Consider the following 21,589-nt stretch of genomic DNA (forward strand, 5'->3'; position numbering starts at 1 on the left):
GGGCTAAGGCAAGCTCCCTGCCTACCCTGGCCCCCCCGCCACTCCTAGAAGTGGCCAGCATATCCGGCAGTGGCTCCTGGGAGTGGCGTGGGGCAGGCGGCTCCGCCGCACGCTGCCTTTGCCTGTAAGTAACACGCCGAAAGCTCCCATTCGCCGTGGTTCCTTGTTCCCAGCCAATGGGAGCAGTGGGAAGCGGTGCCTGCAGGCAAGGGTAGCGCATGGAGCCCTCAACATGGTGCCGGCCGCTTCCGGGAGCGGCACGGGACCAGGGCAGGCAGGGAGCCTGTCTTAGCCCCGCTGCACCACGGGGCTGGCCATCCCGCCGGCTGGATTGAAAGCCCTGATGGACCGGATCCGGCCTGCAGGCCGTAGTTTGCCCTCCCCTGCCTTACACTTAAATCTCACAGTCAATGAGTTCCACACAGAGAGCTGGGTGTATTAAAAGGCCGATACACGGACAGTTGTCTTGAGTTGTGTGAACATACAACAACATAAAACATTTAATATAACATATAATTGATTCTTTCATTGATTAATTGTCTGGAATTGTATGTCATTTGAATGCTGTTCTTGGAGTAATCCTTTGGTGACAAAAGGAAAAAAGGGGACAGCTTTTGAACTTAATCCCTTGTCAAATTTTCTACATCTACAGAAAAAAGTCAATATGTAAATTGCTGTTGCCCATGAGTTAAAGGGAAGGGGGATCTTGGGAGAGACAGCTTACTCTTCTTTGCTAAAGCAGAGCAAGAGTTCTCCCGCCACCCTCCAGTGTTTGAGGATTAGTTAGTGGTTGTGTTATTCTTTCAGTGATGAGGCTTCAGTTTCAAAAAGGATAATTTTGGGCGAGATCATGGCCCATCCAGCATGCAAGTACCAGGAGCAGAGGAGGAGTAAGGCACCCCCTCCCATCTATCAATTAGTGTTTGACTATGGAATGTATTCTTCTGGTGCAAACCAACATACTAGCAATGCATTCGGAGAATTTCATGTGGCTTCTATATCATGTTTCAGGAAAAGAAACGATTGACAATTGGCAACATTGCTCGCCAATGGGAGATTCAGCAGAATCGAGTTGCCCATGTGACGTCTTCAAATCAAGATAAAAAAGACAGTGACTCCTGTCAGATTAATGGCAGTGCTGCATATGTATTTCCTGAAGAAACCAGGTATACAAGTATTTTCTTGGAAGTATATTTCCTAGCTAACGTTTTATATATAATAAAAATGGGAAACACTAATCCTTCCATTCATTTAAGTGTGTGTATGTGTATATATACGTCTATAAGTAGTGTATGTATATAAAGATGTGTATTTATTTTTGGATTTCTAAAATGTGTCCATTTAGCACTCCACATAATTTAAAAAAAAAAAAAACAATTTCAGGACTTATTGAACAATGTCTACCTCAGATGGACTCCACTCCAGACTAACACATTCTTCCCATGGCTTGCTCAGGGTAGAGTCTGGAAAAAAATAGAATAGATTCAGTAGCGTGAACAACTTCATCATGGTCATTCTGGGTGAAGTGCATGTACAAAAGCACCCAGCTGATCTCAACAGTCTCAACTTTAGAGTTCAAGACAACTGGTCTTTTAAGTAGCCTGGACTGATCCCTATGAACAGTGTTTAGAAACTGCTGTCATGATTACAAGGCTAGCTGCACTTCTGTCCCCTTTCTTGTTTCATTGAGTGCCCCCCCATTCTCTTCTCTCCCCCTCCTCCCCTCTTCCTTTCTCTCTTTCCCTTCCCCCTGACCCTCCAAAAATGTCAGGCCATGTGCCTTTACCTCTCCTGGGATGGGTTTCCATTTTTCTCTCTCTCAGACCTGGCTCTGGGTTACAATGTGCTGTCTATCAGCTGAGCTTACCCCTGCAGGTCCGACTGGTTTTGGTACATGCATTCATTCCTTTGGGAGTCTGTGACCAATGGCTGTGTCTAGTGACCAGACAGCATCCTAAATATCAAAGTATTGTTTATGTTAATGGTAAGAAGGAATGAAGCATAAGAGAAAAAGGATTTTCAAACCACAAAGTGTCTTACCTATGTGTGCCTCTTATTTGAGGGTCACAATTGCCTGATGATAACGTAGGCAGGTCTAGCTTCTTCAAATACCCAGTGAGTGTCTGTGTGTCAGTCTGGTTTCCCAGAACATCCCCTATCCCCACCCCCCCTTCAGCTACCCTCCTAAAAACCAAACAAACTATGTGCGCGCTGTCTCTGTCTCTCTTTCTCTCTCAACTGCTGTAGTCCTTTTAATTTTTCTTGTGTTCCTGGCTCTTTTCCTGTCCAGCACTGTCTCTTAACAATCTGTAAGTGTTTACTGAGGGTAGTTTACCTTGAGTCATTGTTTTCCTTCTTGCTTGTTTTTCTGGACAATGCTCTTACTACAGAACCAACATATATTCATACTATAAACATCCCCAATAACCCAGTCAACATATAGTATTCATGAATTATTACAGAGCAGCTCCAAGTCTGTTATATAGGAAAACTTAAGTATGTAGTCAGGAATTTTTAGGTCAAAAGCAATACCTTGACATGTATCAAGAAGCCTAGGAAGACATTGGAGAATGGGTGTATGTGCTCTCTACATCTAGCACCATTGTTTAAGCAAGCAGCTGCATTCTCCACTAGCGGTACCTTGCAAGTGATCTACAAGAGGAATTGTGGCTCCATAAAGAGTATGTTATAAATATGTAGCTCACAGGTGCTTTCGTAACAGCGGTTGGGTCCATATTTGAAAGAACTATTCACAAGAATGTAGCGAAATACAGACTGAAAAATATGCCTATGGCCACTGATGACACTTAAGACTGAAGGAGCAGTTTGAGATCCAGAAGCAGGGAACCGAAGATTATTGACTAGAGCTATAATTTTCAACAGTGATTAAGAGACTTAGGAGCCTAAGTCCCATTTTCAAAAGTGACACAGGCATTGATTTCAATTATACTTAGGCTCCTAAATGCTTAAGTCCCTTTGTAAATCGGAGTTAGGCTACTATGTCACTTAAGTGCTTTTGAAAATCTTCACTATTCATCTTTTTTTCAAACATATACAAAGACAATATTTATTTTATTTGTACATGCCTCTTTACCTTCATTGGGTATAACACAAATTTTACACTAAATTGGGATTAAATACAAAATACCTGTGTTAAAACAATGTAGATATTTTGAGACAATGAGCATTAAAAAGGAGAAAAGATCACATACAAAACTGTACCTAACTCATGCCTGGATTTTTTTTAACAAAGTCCTGGCCCCAGTGAATTAAGTAGGAGTTTTGCTGCTGATTTCAGTGGATCCAGGATGTCACCTGTAGTATGTAATATTGCTCCCTGTTTTGAGGTCCTCCAGGTGCTACAATACATGGCTTTCATTCAGGAGGGTCATAGTGCACAAGCCTCTCATACATAGCAGCTATGAAATCCATTTTCTTTCTCCCCCTTTCTCCTTCACACACACGCACATATTTTCATCTTGGCCCTAAACAGTTGAGATAGTTGTATAGAGTGTAGATATTATGGAGACACTGATAGTTATAGCACCATAGGTGGGGTCGAGCCAGGTTTTTGCCATTTGATAAGACCTGAAAAACTTCTCTGGAGCTGCAACAGTGGCTTGCTTTAAACTAAAAATGGAAAGCACTCCTTGAAGAGGCGTCTGTGAATTTTTGTAAGGGTATTATGATCACCGATAAGTGATCCTGGAAAAATAAATAAATGGTAAAATTCACTTTTCAGAAATTTTGCCTGGGATGTCTCTCAAAATCATTACCCCTTTTGCACAAAAATTATAGCATTCCCAACTTCAAAATTCACACAGATGTAGACATGCCATTCACTTCCCCCTTTTCAAAGTCTTTTAGACCTTCTCTTCAAAAAACTTCACAATTTCTACTAAATGCTAAACAGAGCTGCTGTTTTTTAGTGTGCATGAGAGAGTACCCTTTCAAAAATACTCTTTAGCAAAGAAGAGAGTGCACTGTGCGAAGTCAAGGACACCATGAGTTCAGTTCTTTCCTCTTTTTTTGACTGTTTGGAATAACTCTATGCACTTCCCACCCTTATTGAGTAAAGCTTTAGGTATCCTTCCCACGTTTTACAGATGAAATAACTGAGCATCTATGAGGTTGGATAAGATAATTTCTGACAGAGTTGTAAAGAAAATCCATCTCATCCATTTTGCCATACTGCCTCTCAAGATGATTAGGTCAAAGCTATGTGTTAGGCTATGTTCTCTGTAAATGGAAGAGGGGTTTCAAGTGTGACATTATGCATGATATGCATGGCAAAAGGTTGTGTATGTTGTTGTATGACTAGAGAAGTACCAATCTGGTTTTCTCCAGGACTTTAAGTGCATTTCCTGCAAAACAAACGTGCATCATAGGCTTCTCCTGAGCTTTAATTAGCAGATAGGATGCTTGAGTGGAACTTCAGAAAATCTTCCATTTTCCATCCTTTCATCAACTTATGTCCTTACCCCCCCAGTCACTCGAAGTGTTTTCTCATTTGAGAGCCCATGTATGATTTCTGCTGAATATAGAGTGCTCATTAAATTGAGGGCTTACTTTAGGCTGATTTTTCTTCTGCATTTTCACTTTGATGCATTCAGTAGCTTCTATCAGTAAAAATTAGAGAACATGTTAAACTGATCAGAGTATTAGTGTTTTATCAAAATTTAAAAGGATCTAGGTGACTTTTTTGCTTCTGCATGTTAGCTAGGTATGCATGAATATGTGCTTGAGCATTACATATTTTTCATAATTGCCACTGATAAATTTATGATTAGGTATTTGTTCACTCTTTATTGTAAATAAATCTCACACTTTTACTTTTGAATCCAGTTCCTTCAATAAAAATCTCAAAAGAACAATTGAACATGTTTACTATTGTTAAATTAAAAACTTGGATCTTAAAAAGTAGTATCATGTGCCATGCAGGTTTTAAGCCTAAAATTGAGCTGCTTTATATTGGTATCTGCATTGTATCTTTTTAGTTAGAATAGTTCTGAAGATAGTAGACTATTAAGGCAGAGTTAGTGTAGTGATGTGTCTAACTCTGGTACTCCTAATTTAAATTCTTCTTTTGTACAAAAATCATATATCAAGCTGTCCTGATTCCACTGCTGTCATTAGTGTTCTGCCAGAGTGCCCTCTGTTACAGCATCTGTTTGTTATACAGGCCTAAAAGTCAGCCTGGATACAAGATGTTTTAAAAGAAAAAAGTATGAACTGATTGGGCAGCTGTAAATAGGTCAAACATATATACCCATCAGCAGTATTCTATATTAAATCTGTTCAAATGAAGGTACCAACATAATGTGCCAGGTATGCCTTGCAAAAATAGTGGATGTACATATTTTCAAAGCATTCAAGTATGTTGTTTTCTACATAAATTTTAAGTTAGTTATGTAGCCATACAGCTACAAAATTATGTGCTTTTTAAATTATTCAAATTTAAGATTGCTTACTTGATTAAAAATTCAACTTTCCTCACAGTTTGCTACTGTGATCCTTCTGCCTTTTCACATTTTGAAAAATCAAACAGACTTCAGCTGAAACTTAACAGTGTGCAAGTGCAGATGTTGCATTTTCTAATATTGTATATGTATTGTTTTACAGTGATTCAAAGTCCATTACAAATATAATACAAACGTAAAATGCAGTCCCTGTTAAAATATGTTGCTATGGAAGATTATTGAGAAAACTCATGTTATGTTCCCATTTCAATATGATGTGATTCAGAATAATCATGGGACACTGTTATACCTTATAATGTGAGCTTATCAAGGGAGCCCATTACACTCCCTTTATGATGTGTGTTATGATGATGAAAAGATTTCAGTTCAAGTTGAACAGGCTTCTGCTACAATTTCAAAACTAAATGAAAAACAGAATAAAAGGCCACCAAACCTCTTTGGGTATGTCTACACTGCAATAAAATACCCATAGCTGGCCCACAAGGAGGCAGGGTCCCAGAGCCCAGGCTCCAGCCTTAGCCCTAATGTCTACACTGCAACTTTATAGCCCTGCAACCCACACCCTGTGAGCTAAAATCAGCTGACAAGGGCCAACTGTGGGTGTTTTACTGCAGTGTAGATATACCCTCAGAGTTTACAGAAAGCACAGCTTTGCTGCCATTCATTGGCTTCTCCTACTTTTACATTGGCTACTATTAGGTGTACATGAGTAGTTTTAATTGAGGTGAGAGGAGAGGGATCTCAATTCCCAGTTGAGATCAGTTGATAGGTATAAAGGGGTACATAGGAAGCTTGCTTTCTAGATCAATAATTTATTGGGAAGTACTGAGATTGCTTAAGGTCTGGTGTGCCTTGAGGGAGAAAGGGCAGTTTATTATATCTTTACAGCATTGATTTCTCTTCCACTGGAAAGTTGACCTGCAAAGGTCCCAGATATTAGCTACCAGTGGGCATACTGGTGTCTGAACATGCTTGATAAAGGAAAATAGACCAAATTCTGTCTTGCGATTAGGGGTCCTAAAATAGCATTTGCTTTCACAAGAGGTGGTTATTGTCCCATTCAGTCCCACTTGTAATATCCTAGATAGGGCTAGTTGAAATGTATCTATTTTTTTTAATTGGAAAAAAAAGGGGGGGGGGTTGAAAATATTGTTCCTAAGGGATCTATTCACAATCTCCATCTTTCCCACACTTGTCGAGGTGGAAACAGATTTCCAAGAAATTAATGTTTATTTTCAAGTTTGCTTTGCCTTCAAGCCACTAAGCATTGGAAAAAACTACCAAGAGAAGGGTAGGTTCTCCATCTCTTGATGTCTCCATATAAAGACTGGATGCTTTTCAGGAAGATATGCTTTGGACAAACACAAGTTACTTGGTTCAGTACATGGATAATTGGGCGGAATTTTATGATCTGTGTTATGCAGGCAGTTGGACTTGAGGTTCTAATGGTCCCTTCTGGCCTTAAAAAAGTCTGCGTCTTTTCAAAAGATCATAAAAGGAAGGTGTGCTCTGCTATTGTAGAACCATAGAAATTTAGGGCTGCCAGGGATCTTCAGAGATCAAGTCCAGTCCTCTGCATTGAGGCAGGACCAAGTATACCTATGGTAGATTTACTTACTATCAGTATTCATGTGTAGAGATGAGGGAGTGGAGTCATGTCCCTGCCAGCAAATATCTTTTTGTCATCTCTTAGCAGTGTATTCTAGTTGATGCATGATACTTGTATTATTGGAAGTTATAAAAGTAACTGTGTAAGAAGATAAAAGTGCATTGAAGAAAGAATATACACCCCCAATGTTTGCTGCTTGTAAAAAGCGGGATCAGATTTTTAGCTTGTGTAGATTGACATAGCTCCACTGAAATCATTAAAAGACATGAAAGGATAATTACAGCCCATAGATCTATTCTTTAATGTCTAGTATCAGAGGGATAGTAGCCGTGTTAGTCTGAATCTGTAAAAAGCAACAGAGGGTCCTGTGGCACCTTTAAGACTGTTAGTCTTAAAGGTGCCACAGGACCCTCTGTTGCTCTTTAATATCTATGCATCATCCCTGTATGGGCTATGAAAAGAATCTTTGGGTTTTCACAAACCTTAGGAGGCCTCTAAAAATGGAGAGAATATAGTACTTTGGCCATTTATAGCCCTGGCATTCACACAGCATTGGAAAGGAAGTGAATGATCATAGGAAAAAGAGGGTAGTACATTTAGAAAAATTTGAGAGAACAGTGCCATAGTGGGGTCTTGTGTGTGTGAGATGAGGGAAGAAGGATATGGTAATAAATGATAGCGTATACTGGAAGGGAACAGAGAAGAGGCTGAAGAGAGACAGATTCTGAAAAGCAAATAGAATCTTGAAGCGAGAGGAAAAGTTATAAATGATGTTCTTAAATACTTACATTTTAGAAAATATTGAATACAGAATTACTAGGTTAAGGGGGCACATTAAAAGAGACCGAGCAAAAGAAATAAAAAGACCAAAGGAAAGGAAAAATGAGAAAGAAGGTAAATGTAAGCTCATTCTTTTATGAAAGTTTGCTGCAAAAAGGATATATATATATATATATATATATATATATAAAATAGTAGTTTATACATATTTTATGTACTATGGGTGGGGCTGGTAGCACTGCTTTTTATTAAGGTTGCCCGAAACATCTATTTATAAGACCCCATTTTCAGTGGCTTATAACTGCGTAACTTCAATGATTTGGGCTGAAATTTTCCATGCCGGGTGTCTGCCTCAGGCTAAATATTTTGGAGGGAAATTTCAGCCAAAATGGTTCGGCTATTTCCATGAACAAGGCTTTTTCCCCATGTTAAAAAATTCTTGGGACCTTTTGTTTGAAATGTTCAAGTAGCCCATGCTTTGGACCAGGGTCTTGAAATTTGGCAGGGGGATGATTTCAGGGATGTGCCTTTTGCTGTCCCAGTGAAAATCTGCCCAAATTTGGCCACTATTATAAGCCTCTGAAAAAATAGCAGTCCACCCATGCTCAGTAGAGAGAACTTCGGTTTTAACAGCTAAAATCTCCAAAAACTCTGTCCTCACTGAGCATGTATCTTCCCCACAAACAAACTGAACATGCTGCAGGCCAGGGCTCATGGGAGCACCCAGAAAAACTTTCCCTGTGTAATAGCTGCTCCAGTCCAGGGTGGGGCAGGATTCTTGGATGAATCAGACTAGTGTTGTAAAGGAAGCTATTGTCCATAGGACTCCTGCCTCATTTGTTGCAGAAGTTGCAAAGCGTGTAGTGAATGAGGTAAGGGATTGCAGGTTAAAGCAGTTAAACAAGTCATTTAAACAATACTTTTTAAAGGCTATGACTAATCAATCATGTGTTCCCTCATTTTCTGGGGGTCTAACTTCAGACCCTTGGGACCTCTTTGAAGAAGTGCTAAATGCTCACAGCTAGATCTGAGCAATGTTTCCAGCAAATAGCACTTTTTGGAGCACTGCAATGAATTTGGGTCAAATTCATTGTATAGTTTTGCCTGGAATAAAACTGTAGACAAAAATTTTGAAAACATTGAAACATTTCATTTTGAAAATGTCAAAACTGTTTTAGTGTTTCCATTCAATCCGAATGAAATTTTTCCAGTTATTTCGTTGAAGAAAAACTAAAAAAATTCAGTTTCTATTTGAAACCAACCAAATATTTTTCAGTTCAGCTAATGAACTGAAAAATCCATTATTAATATTAATGGGAATACCTGGCTTTTATATAGCACTTTCATCAGAAGATTTCAAATTATTTGTTTAGCTCTACTCTCAACTCAATTGAAGTTAATGGATTCTATGTTTGAATATATAAAGTGCTATATAATGGTAAGTATTCTGAAAAATCAGGTCCTAGACATCTCAAAGTGGGCACTCAAAATTAGTGGATGCTTTTGATATTAATCTTTGTATGCCTTAGCTTCCCAACTGTAAAATTGAGATAATAGTGCCACTCATTTCATGGAGTTTGCAAAGATAAACTAATGTATGTGAAGCACTCAGCTACTATAGTGGAAAATCCCATGAGAGAATTATTAATTCTATCTTCAGAGCAGGGTTTGAATAATGTGCTGGAAATAAGGCTTATGACCGCACATTGAACAATGAGGAAAAAACAACAGCTATTGAATAGTAGCTCATTAATTGATCACTGCACATTCTGTGGACTGAATGAGGTAGGGGTCCTGTAGAAAAAGTTATATGATCATATACATAAAGACTGTATCACAATTAATTATCACAGGAGGGGCAATCTAATGTTACACAGGCAACTTTAATTCTGACATTTCCTAATTTTTGAGTGCAGGACCTAGCAACTTGAATGTTCCTTTTAACATCTATTGTAATATTTTCATTCTAATGTACAGTATCTGTTATATCTAACACCCTGAGAAGCAGTAATCTGGCATGCGGTTTTTTTTATTGTACAACTACTTAGAAGAAAACAATTTATGTCTAATATGCCTAGATGGATATTTAGGCCATGATTTGTCAGAGAACAATGTTTCTGATAATGCTAGGAAAAAAACAAACACGTAATCTCACATTCACATAAGTAGCAGACAAAGGCTCAGATCCTGCATAAGGTGCACTGGTGTGGACTCCTGCTACTTATGTACATTGATGGTTGCATAATTCTTTTAGTTTCATTAGTGATGTCAGAGGCATTATCTCTACCTTGTTATAAAGGAATTCTTGCTACTAATTGGGTAAAACTGAGAGTGAGTTAAAGTATATCAAACTTCAAAGTTGTGATAAACTTTTAGACAATTTAGGAAGTTAGATCACTATTTTTCATTCATTTTAATCCCTTTCCATTCCCTGTTGGCCCTATTGTTCTTTGTGACTATACACTTGCATAGTTAGTCTCCTCCCCTGTGAAATATACACTGCTCTTTTCGCATCAGAGAACAATGGTAAGATTTCAGAATTGAAGGGAGCACAAAGACCTGTTAAAAATTTTGGAATAAATATTAAAAGTAAAAGAGGACTGAATGAAACAACTCTTGCTGATTTCTATGAATCACATAAAATTGTTAAATTTAATTAAGTTGGGAAAAGGCTTCAATTGAATAAAACCCATGTCCAAATCAAGCTTTTAATTGTAATTTCTTGTTACTTATTTCCACAGAGAAGATGATACCCATAGTAATCTGAGAGGTATTAATGTCCTGCTATAAAGGCAGATTTGTTCAATGTACTTCAGAAAACTGTACTGTCAAAATGTAAAGAATTACATCATTCCAACCCACCCTTCTTCCTTTATTCTGCTCTGTCATAGTAGTAATAGGTCAGTTATTTCTAGTGCAACTTCTCACACATAGAATCATAGAATATCAGGGTTGGAAGGGACATCAGGAGGTCATCTGGTCCAACCCCCTGCTCAAAGCAGGACCAATCCCCAACTAAATCATCTCAGCCAGGGCACATATAAGAATGCTCGTAAGTGGTAGGAATCCGTGATAGACAAGAGCTGATTTATGTCAACCGTACAAAGACAGGATTACTCAATTTCTAGTAATACTTATGCCACAGTTATACATTGATCATGCAAATGATGAACAATAGTTTTACAGTCCGGAGTTGCTGTCCCCGGTCCCAGATTTCTGCAGTTATTTGCCACCAACCCATAGATCCTTCAGCTGGTAATTTACAAAAATGTTCCAGTCTCTAGTCTAGAATTATATCAACGGTTGCCAAATGATTTCCCACTCCCACACTTCCTTTGCTTGGAGTTCTGACTCTGTTTCTCAGTTGTGTGACCACAAAATGTTTGAACTATAATTCTGCTTTCCAGATGCAATGCTGCTATTTTTTTATTTTTATTTTTGTTGCTATCTAGCTAACCACCACGATAGCTAAATAACTGGATTTATTAGAATGCTTCTCTAACCAAACATCTCAAAACTTCATTATAATACCACTGTTAGCATTAGACACCTTATTCAAACATTATTGTATCCTAATATTGATATTGCCATGTACAGCCAGGGTATTTAATACAGTAATTCCACAGTATATCCAACATAGCTTTAGAATATCAATATATCAGCTATTTTAGGATTAAAGCAGGGAGTGAGTAAAGTGGTGAGTCTGCATGTTTTAAGTATGTACTGCCTCATAACCACAGTAGGTGCTGATTTATTGATCATCAGAAATTACTTTTACACAAATCAAGGACCCTCTTTTTCAAATTCAGTGGGGAACAAGTTGCAACAAAATCCTCTATCCAAACTCTAAATCACTTGTGCAAATTATATCTTAATTAATACAAGATGCAAAATATTAGAGTTGCAGCAGATTAACATTAATATGTTAATGGATTCACTGTTTTGACTGCTTGAGAAGACTCTTCTTTAGTAGAACTTAAAAAAAAAAATTCCATGCAGTTATAGGAAAGATATTGGTGTAATATTTTCTTTACTTACATTGGATACTGGTTATGAAGTTTGGTTTATTTTTGGTAATTTCCTGACTATGAATGTTGTGACTTTTTTTAGCCAAACCTACTATAATAAAATACAATGTATAAAATAAACTTTCATGCTCTTTTGAAAGTTGTAATTTAATTTTGTAAAATCAGTGTTGTAGAAATCACTGCTTATTTAAAAAAAATTACAAAAATATCAGATTATACAAAACATTCAAACAAAGCAAACTTTATCTGCACCTTTTAGAATGTCTTCATGCAATTCTGGGTGTCTTAACTTTTTGTATTGGTGATCTAGGCACTAAAGACTGATCTCTCTCCCTCTGTATGCCTAGTAACAATTTACGGGGCTCCCACCTGACTGAGTTTTAAGCTGTTCAGCCACCTTTTGCATTTTGAATTTGTTTTATTTCTATAAATCTTAGTATTCTCTTTCCTCTACAAAACAAGAACATTTCTTCCAGCCCAATCAGTGAAGGAAACATTTTTATCCTTTATCTGGCCAGTAGGTAATTAAATAATGCAATGAGAGTGGAGATGCTTCTGAATCCATGTCACTGTGATAAACTGCAGCAGCTGGCTTTGGTATGGAGGGTGATAGTGTGAGGTATAAACCCTCTTCCCTGATCAAATCAGTCAGAACTTTTAGAGAAACAGAACAGCTTTCTCTTATGCTCTGTGCTAAAATTGAATAGTCAGTAGGGCTAGCCAGAAAACAACAATTCTGTTTTGCAAAAAATTTCAGTATTTTGAAATTTGTTTTTGTTCCACATTGGGATAAACTGGAGGTCTTCTGAATTTCCTCACTCACATGTACATCCTGGTGGTTATGGATGTCACCTGGGAAGTGGGAGACAGAGGCTCAAATCCCTGTCCTGCCCTGCCTGATTTGAAGACGGGACTTGAATCTGGGTCTTCAATATCCATGCCCTAATAGTTCATCTGTAGAGTCACTCTGTGTCGTGTGTCCGTGCGCTGCCCCTCCCCCCCCCCCCCCCCCCCCTTTCTAAAAAAAAAAAATCCATCTTGGTCCTGAGAAATGTTCCTGATTAATTTTTCAACAAAATGGAATTTTTCAACACAGAAAGTTTCATCAAATTTTTTTGCATTTAGTTCTAATAGTCAAAGGGGAGAGGTGACAGTTGCATATCTGAAGTCTGACTGCTGTAAAAGTGGAAGAAAGTAAAAAATGCTTTGGAGATGGACAAAAAGCAATTGGCTCTACTCATTTAGGTGGATGTTAGAGTGAAAGATATGTCCACTTCAATTCTTCATCTTCTTTCTCAAGAATGATACACTGTCTCTCAAGAGAAATGAAGATTTACAATAAATGAAGATATCTAGCAGAGAAAACACACAGCTGGAATTTGATATATTATCTTTGAAGACAATTCAACACACCTGTACAAGACTTTTTTCTTTTTTTAAAAAAATTAAGTAGTAGTGAGCCAACATATAGTTTGTGAAAAATTGAGCCCTACCTCTCCAGAAGTTAGCACATTTGATGCTGATTAGTTGGGAAGAAAAAAAAGGGGGTTCTTCCAGCTATGGGTCTGGGCTATAATTTATTTTAATACCACCAGAATTAGTCACTTTAAAATGTTAGATTTCCTTCAGGCCAGAAGAAGCTGGGAAAGTTGTGAGGCTATTAGACTTAAGTGTCTGGCTGATCTTCAAAAATTTAGTAGTGCTGGTCAATCAAAAGAGGTTTTGACAGGCTCTTTTTAAGAAGCAATGACCTTGCCCTTTTAGGGTAAGGAAGTAGTTGAAATGTGTGGCCTGTGTGTATAGCCCTTACTGCAGGGCTGAGAAAATGCCCTGTTGGGTAAAAATGATTCTTGCTTGGTAGAAATAAACCAGGCCTAAACGATGGTCCCTGAAAGAATCAGTGTTATTGTTTTTTTTCTATCTGAAACCTATAAATGGCTGTCTACAGCACCTTGACATATTGAAGTAACAATATGACAAGATGGGTCAAGGGGGCGGGAAAAAAAACCAAACCAAGCCTGGAGCTGGATGACCATCACTCTGAGGCCTATTCTAAAGCCCATAGATTCTATGGCATAGAATTTAATGGAAGATTTCCTACTGATTTCAATGAGCTTTGAATCAGGCCCCAAAAGAGTAGTTGTAAGTAGAAAATAATTTTAACAAGATATTTTCCCATCTGTGTGTGACTTAAGATTGTAGATGATACAATAGGGTATTCACATAAAGCAGTTAGTCATGGAGTTGGATTCACTGTTTTTAATATTAAATTAATCTAGAGCCTTAGGCTGTTAAGAAGTCATCCTCGCTTCCAGTCCCACAGGATTAAATCGGGTCAATAAGACCCAAGGTGTGTAGGCAATGACTTAGTATTCTCATCTTTAAATCAAGTAATGTCTTGGTCAAAAGGGTTTTTAAGTGGTGAATGAAGCAATTTATAAGAAAAAATGAAAATGCTTATTTATTCAACATTTTTGGTTAATAGCATTATTATCCCGGTTTCTTTGGTTTTGTAGTCTGTGTTTGATCTTAAAACAGGGTTTGATCCTGCAAACAATTACCAATGTAACAGGATTAGTTGCATGAGAAATTATTCATGTTGGGTAAATTTTGACAGGATCGAGTCCTTAGTTTTGTTCCCTGAATTTGAATGTAAAGTCATTTGAGCAAATGCGTGTGTTGAAGTTTTGTTTGTAGCAATCAAAACCAACACAAAATAGTCAAACATTTGAGCCACAATTTTAAAATGATTGCTAATTTTGGGTGCCATAGAGTTGAGGTGCCCAGCTCCAGTGATACTGTGCAGCCATATTATTTGATGGCATTTATAGTGTCTCTGAAAATCAAGGTCTAGGTGTCTCAAGTTGGAAACCCAAAATTGTGGATATTTTTGAGAGGTTAGGCTTTGGTAAAGCGTAGGACTTCTGGAATATTAATATTCACTTCAATCAAATGCCCCAAAAGATATTTTCTCTTTTATATTACATCTGTTTGTTTCCCCTCACAGGTCTCTTGACACAATACTGAGCAATTCTGTACAAGGCTTATCTGTCCTCGATTCTCACTTAGTCGAAGTGGAGGGAGACACTCTTTACTTGTATGGTTCTGGAGCTCTGGAATCCCTCGATCGAAACTGGAGCGTTCAGACAGCTGGAACTGTCATCACAGTCTCTTTTATGTTCATAGAATTTGATGAAATTGTTCAAGTGTTACCAAAACTGAAGATCAGATTTCCTAATTCTGTGGTAAGACATTTTCTCTGAGACTTCAGCAATCTGAATAGCTACAGAATATATGAATGATCTTTATTGACACCTTATTTTGGTCAAGTAACCTTTAGTTTTCAGCTTATCATCACTTATGTATATGAATTTGGGTTATTTATATAACCCCTCAGTTTTGTCTATATTGTACTTTTAACTTGATAAGACCTTCTTGATTGAGCAAGAGATTTGAGTCAGAATTCTCAAAGGGAATTGAGGGAAATTTATTTAGGTTGGAAATTTATTTGACACAAACATTTATTTTGGCCCTTCATAAAATAGAAATGGGTTGCTAAATTGTGAGATGGAAATACAATACTTTTACATGGTTGATCCATTACTTTCATGTATCAAGAAGTATTTGTTTGTGTATCGAGGCTGGCATCTGAACAGCTGGAGACAGAGAGGTCAAAGGTGGTGCTGGTTAAGCAAATAACTCTCTGGAGTTCTGTGGTTCTTACTCAACCGAAAAAACGTAAATGTGCAAAGTCTCTGGCCACATTCCCTCCAGGCAATTTGGATCTGTAAAATCAAAGCAAATAACATAAAACTAACTAGAACAGTATAAACAGGTAGGCTCATGTGCCTTCATAGTTCCCTCTCTTGGTTTCTGATCAACAAACCTCTGTCTCTCCTTCTCATAAAGATACCCCATGCTTTTTTTTGTAAGGTTCTGAGCTTAATTGACCGTACCTTTCTTCAGCTCATGCAGGTATTTCCAGCTACGACTTCAAAATCCCAGCAAAGGTTTTTAACCCCTCAAAATCTCATTCTGCTATCTGGCTCATCGTGGCCTCCTTTTAGGGGTGCTACTGAAGCAGTGTTGGAAGGAGCAGAATTATTGAGTGATTCTATGACCTATACAGCTGGTACAACCAGGAAGCAATCAGACTCTACATACTCAAAATATTTCTTGCTTATTTCTACACTGTAAGCAAGGAAATATCCCACTCTTTTCTTTCTATACAAAGTTTAAGCAAATCTTGTTGTTGCAACACTTCTATAGCGGGGCGTGGGGTTTTGCCCCTCTTATTGCTAATGACCCAATTTAAACCCAAGGAATCACAATGATGGTATAATAAATGTGTGATAAACCAATCATCCAAAAAACTGGGGAATTGAATCCTATACACCTGTAACTTAATCAAACAGTTAAGGCTAAGTGTCTGAATTAAGTGACCATAACATTATACATACTTGAAAAAGTGATGGTCACACCTTTCTGAAAACTTACAAACCAATTAACGCCTATTGTATTTTTACATGCATTAATATTCCCTTGATGAATTTTCATCTTTTTTTTTTTTCATGAAGAATACAGACTAGCTATGACTGTGCACTTACTCTTTCAAGTGAAGAAGATTGTAAATGCTAAGGTTTTCCCACTTGGAGACCACCAGATGTCTGTATCACTAAGATCTTTTATTTTATTTTCTAGTTTTTATTTTAATTTATTGGATACAAAAGGGAGAGGGGTTCTTTTTAAAGAGGGGAAGGCATCATGTGCCACATTGTTTTGAAGAGGTATTAAAAGCTCTACACATCAAGTGAGCCCAGTTGCTTAGATGGGCCCAAGAGCTGGTTATTCATGTCTGAGAATTGAAGTAGCATGGAATGGATCTGATCTAACACTGAGCTTGATGTCTGTAACACAGTTGTATTGCCATACTATTATGTGTCCTCCTCAGTAAGTATAACATAGTTCATGTCTTTTTTTGTTACAGCACCTGAAGTTTAAGGAGACAAATATTGTTACGTTGCAGCAGTTTAATGCATTAGCACAGGTGCGTCGCATTGAACAGTTGACAGTTGATCCTCAGGGAAATCCAGTTGTCAACTTTACTCTCTGGAAATACTATGTTCTGTTTAGACTGAACCATTTTAATCTGCAGAAGATAAATGGAACTGAGGTAAGAGGAAGTAATATTTTTTTAGTAATACAAAATGTATAACTTCCCTCTCAAAATTATTCCTATAAAATGAATGCTCATTAATGTAAAGAACAGGTTCTTATTTCATAAATCTATATTGATTATATATTAATAAAATTAATAGAGCCACTCCATTCATTCTTATGCAAAAGTAAAAAAGATGTAAATATACCTCCCCACATAAATTACTCTGCTCTGCATTCGTCAAACTAAATCTGTTGTTTTTAATTATGTAGCCCCCCCAAAATACCTATTGTTGCTATAGCTCTTGGTAATTGAAAAAGACAATTCAACCTTGTTCCTGAGTACATATGATAAAGAAACACAAAACAGTTTGTGTTTGTATTTTTTAATTTTAAAGAATTCATACACTTCACCTCTTCAGTTTCTTGTAACAAGTTTTTCTCTGGTTTATTATAATATGTTTAAAAGGAATTTAAATATTGGCACTGGATATACGTATTTAGGGCTGTCAAGCCCTTAAAAAAATTAACTGTGTGATTAATCGCACTGTTAAACAATAATAGAATACCATTTATTTGAATATTTTTGGATGTTTTCTACATTTTCAAATATATTGATTTCAGTTACAAAACAGAATACAAAGTGTACAGTGCTCACTTTATATTTATTTTTTATTACATGTATTTACTGTAAAAAACAGAAGAAATAGTATTTTTCAATTCACCTAATACAAGTGCTGTAATGCAATCTCTTTATCATGAAAGTTGAACTTACAAATATAGAATTATGTAAAAAAAAAAAAACTGCATTAAAAAATAAAGCAATGTAAAATTTTAGACCCTGCAAGTCCACTCAGTCCTACTCCTTGTTCAGCTAATCACAGACAAATAAGTTTGTTTATAGCTGCAGGAGATAATGCTGTCTACTTCTGGTTTACAATGTCACCTGAAAGTGAGAACAGGCATTCTCATGGTACTGTTGTAGCCGGCATCACAAGATATTTACATGCCGGATGTGCTAAAGATTTATATGTCCCTTCATGCTTCAACCACCATTTCAGGGCACATGTGTCCATGCTGATGATGGGTTCTGCTCGATAACAGTCCAAAGCAATGTGGACCAATGCATGTTCATTTTCATTATCTGAGTCAGATACCACCAGCAGAAGGTTGATTTTCTTTTTTGGTGATTCGGGTTCTGTAGTTTCCGCATCAGAATGTTGCTCTTTTAAGACTTCCAAAAGCATTCTCCAAACCTCATGCCTCTCAGATTCTTAAACCTTGGGTTGAGTGCTGTAGCTATCTTTAGAAATCTCACATTGGTGCCTTCTTTGCATTTTGTGAAATCTGCAGTGAAAGTGTTCTTAAAATGAACAACATGTGCTGGGTCATTATCTGAGACTGCTATAACATGAAATATATGGCAGAAGGAGGGTAAAACAGAGCAGGGGACATACAATTCTCCCCCAAGGAGTTCAGTCACAAATTTAATTAATGCATTTTTTTTAATGAGCATCATCAGCATGGAAGCATGTCCTCTGGAATGGTGGCCGAAGCATGAAGGGCATACGAATGTTTAGCCTATCTGGCACGTAAATATCTTGCAATGCCAGCTACAAAAGTGCCATGCAGATGCCTGTTCTCACTTTCTGGTGACGTAAATAAGAAGAGGGCAGCATTGTCTCCTGCAAATGTAAACAGACTTGTTTTTAGCGATTGGGTGAACAAGAAGTAGGACTGAATAGACTTGTAGGCTCTGAAGTTTTTCATTGTTTTGTTTTTGAGTGCAGTTATGTAACAAAAAAAAATCTACATTTGTAAGTTGCATTTTCATGATAAAGAGATTGCACTACAGTACTTGTAGGAGGTGAACTGAAAAATACTATTTATTTCTTTTGTTAATCAATTTTACAGTGCAAATATTTGTAATAAAAAATATACACTTTGATTTCAATTACAACACAGAATACATTAAATATTTTTCTACATTTTCATATATAATAAATTTCAATTGGTATTCTATTGTTTAACAGTGCGATTAAAACTGTGATTAATCGCGATTAATTTTTTTGAGTTAATCGCGTGAGTTAACTGCGATTAGTCGACAGCCCTAATATATATAAGCATACGTGACAGCTGGTTTTAGTACAGCACATTATTATTTATATAGTATTTTTTAACTCCAGTTACAGCATACGTAAAATCTCAAATATTTTCTTCATCACCACTCCATGAAATGGAACCCTTGATTTTTTTACCTCTTACACAAAATCATTAATTGTTTAAAGTGCAAAGAAAGGGAGTACATTAATACTGGTATACATCTGCACCTTGTGTACCCATTTGCACCAGTGCAAAGTGAGTGTAAAAGCTACCATCTGATCTGGATAAATTATACATCTGTCGTGCACCAAGGGCTCAAGCAAGCAAGGTGCTGAGAACTATAGCCCTGATACAACACTTAAATACATACTTAAACTTAAGCATGAGATTAGTCAGGTGCTTTACAATGAAGTGTTTTGTGGGATCATGGCCAGGATTCTCAACACCTTGTAGGACTGAAATCTCACTTTGCATTTGTGTAAATGATCATACCAATTTCAGGATTACAGTGATTTGAGCTGTCTATATGGAGTGTCATTCCAAAAAGTTGTACCTATAGATATTAGGAAGCTAAAGTGCAGTAGTTATATTTATTTTTTCATATTTCTCATTAACAAAATATCTACCAGAAACTTAAATAAAACTTATGAGAAATAGTAAATTAAATGTCTAGTATTTTAAATTCATCATTATATTTTGTTTTTAATTGACTGTATCAGATAACTAATAAAGTCTATAGAAATTTGAACTCTATAATTTACTCTTTTTTAGCTGTATCCAGCACATATTAATCATGCAACATAGGAAGAGAAGGTTAAAGAGCTAAACTGAACTAAAAGCTCCCACGTGGAGGAAAATAGAAAGCAAAAATGCCTCCTTTTAATTGTGCTATATCTCAAAAAGAAAACAAGTCATTAAGCTTCTAATACTATTTTTGTGTGGACTTTTTCTTAAACATAAATAACCCCAGGCGAACATTTTTAAATCAAGTAGCACAGTATAAGGTTGGTTTTTTTTCTTTTTAAATTTACTGATCATGAACTCTTGTAAAAGGTGCTTGTTAAAAAGTTTGGATTTGTAAGACTGAATATGGCTTTTAAAAGCTTGTTTTCAATTTATTCTATGTATGTATTTAAATGTTGCATCTCCATGCAACATTTACTGCACCATTTAAAGTGCAAACATGTTTTTAGATTTTAAAGAGTTCTTCAGCCTACAATAACAAAATAGAAAATAAATCCTCCCTGCTTATCCCACAACTCCTCAGAAAAAGTCAAATTAATTAGGCTTTCCAGTATGCTCTGTCAACAAACTCGGGTTTGAAAGAAAAGCCATGAAACTTATCTACGAGGCAAACCCACGCTTGAGAGAAGAGCTGTGTGCTAACCAAACCCCTCCCCTCCCCCCAGCAAAGGGTCTCTACTCCCAGACCTCACCCTACTATATGGGCTTGCTGTGAAGTGCCCAACCCTCTTTTAATGTAGTTTCACAAGTGTAAATTTTCCTAATCTAGACAAACCCCTGGACAACGTAACAAACCAGTGTACATTTAATTGTGGAACTTTACAAAAGGTTTAGCAGCAAAGATGTATAGTTTGCAAATGACAGGGTAGATTGATTGAGTATTGTATGCATATTTTCTTGACCTATTATATGCTAGTAAGGAGCATTGATAATGCATCTGTAGTTCCCAAAGTGCTGTTGCCATTACATCCTTTGGTGGTAAATGGTACCAAGAACACACTAGAGGTTTCACTAAAGAATAGCATTCTTATTTAACATTTGCATATAGCACACAATGACAGCCTTGGGGAATTTTACAGTAGCATAACACGATGCTGGGAAAGAAGACATCAGACAAGGGGAATGTTTGTGTTGCTCATTTTTTATTTGAAATTGAATAGATTTTATTTAGATGTCGGGAGGGGTGAGCATCATTAGAGAGTTTGGAGGGGAAAAGAATTGGGCTTTGAACACAGATGTTTAAAGTACATGGTGTCATTTCATCAACAGTTTGAAATTATCTTAAAGACACAGCTGTAATTTTATGCTGGAGCAACAGTATAGTTCATGTTTAGGAAAGTAAAGTATTACAGGGAAGAATTAATTTTACTGAACTGGGAAAGGCCGCCAGCCAGTTAGCCCTTACAGAAAAAAAATAATCTTTCTGTAAAGAGTGCCCCATAGTGCTGCCAAGTCACAGAGACTGTGGCTTATCTTCCATCATTTAAGTGCTTAGAGACCTTTCACTTCTGCATCACAACTGGATCAGAAACTTTTCCAGTATATCTCTGTAAATTTATGCAACATGGTAAAGAATTAATCTGTGTGGGCTGGAACACTCAGGATGGAAGAACTGGTCATTTAATGAGCAGTATCTTGAAACATAGAATATCATATTGTATGCATCAAAGTTTCCAGAGAAAATAATA

General features: G+C 37.0%; 1 protein-coding gene across 1 annotated transcript in view; it reads left to right on the forward strand.

Moving 5' to 3' along the window:
* The window catches only part of LRRC49 (leucine rich repeat containing 49), a 133,146-nt gene that overhangs the window by 103,395 nt on the left and 8,162 nt on the right, over positions 1-21,589 (forward strand). Inside the window, exons 11-13 of the mRNA XM_034783768.1 lie at positions 967-1,166; positions 14,905-15,142; positions 16,885-17,070. Coding sequence (XP_034639659.1) covers positions 967-1,166; positions 14,905-15,142; positions 16,885-17,070 — 624 coding nt within the window. The remainder of the gene's footprint in view (positions 1-966; positions 1,167-14,904; positions 15,143-16,884; positions 17,071-21,589) is intronic.

This window comes from Trachemys scripta, chromosome 10, assembly GCF_013100865.1.
Source record: "Trachemys scripta elegans isolate TJP31775 chromosome 10, CAS_Tse_1.0, whole genome shotgun sequence".
In the NCBI taxonomy this organism is placed as follows: Eukaryota; Metazoa; Chordata; order Testudines; family Emydidae; genus Trachemys; species Trachemys scripta.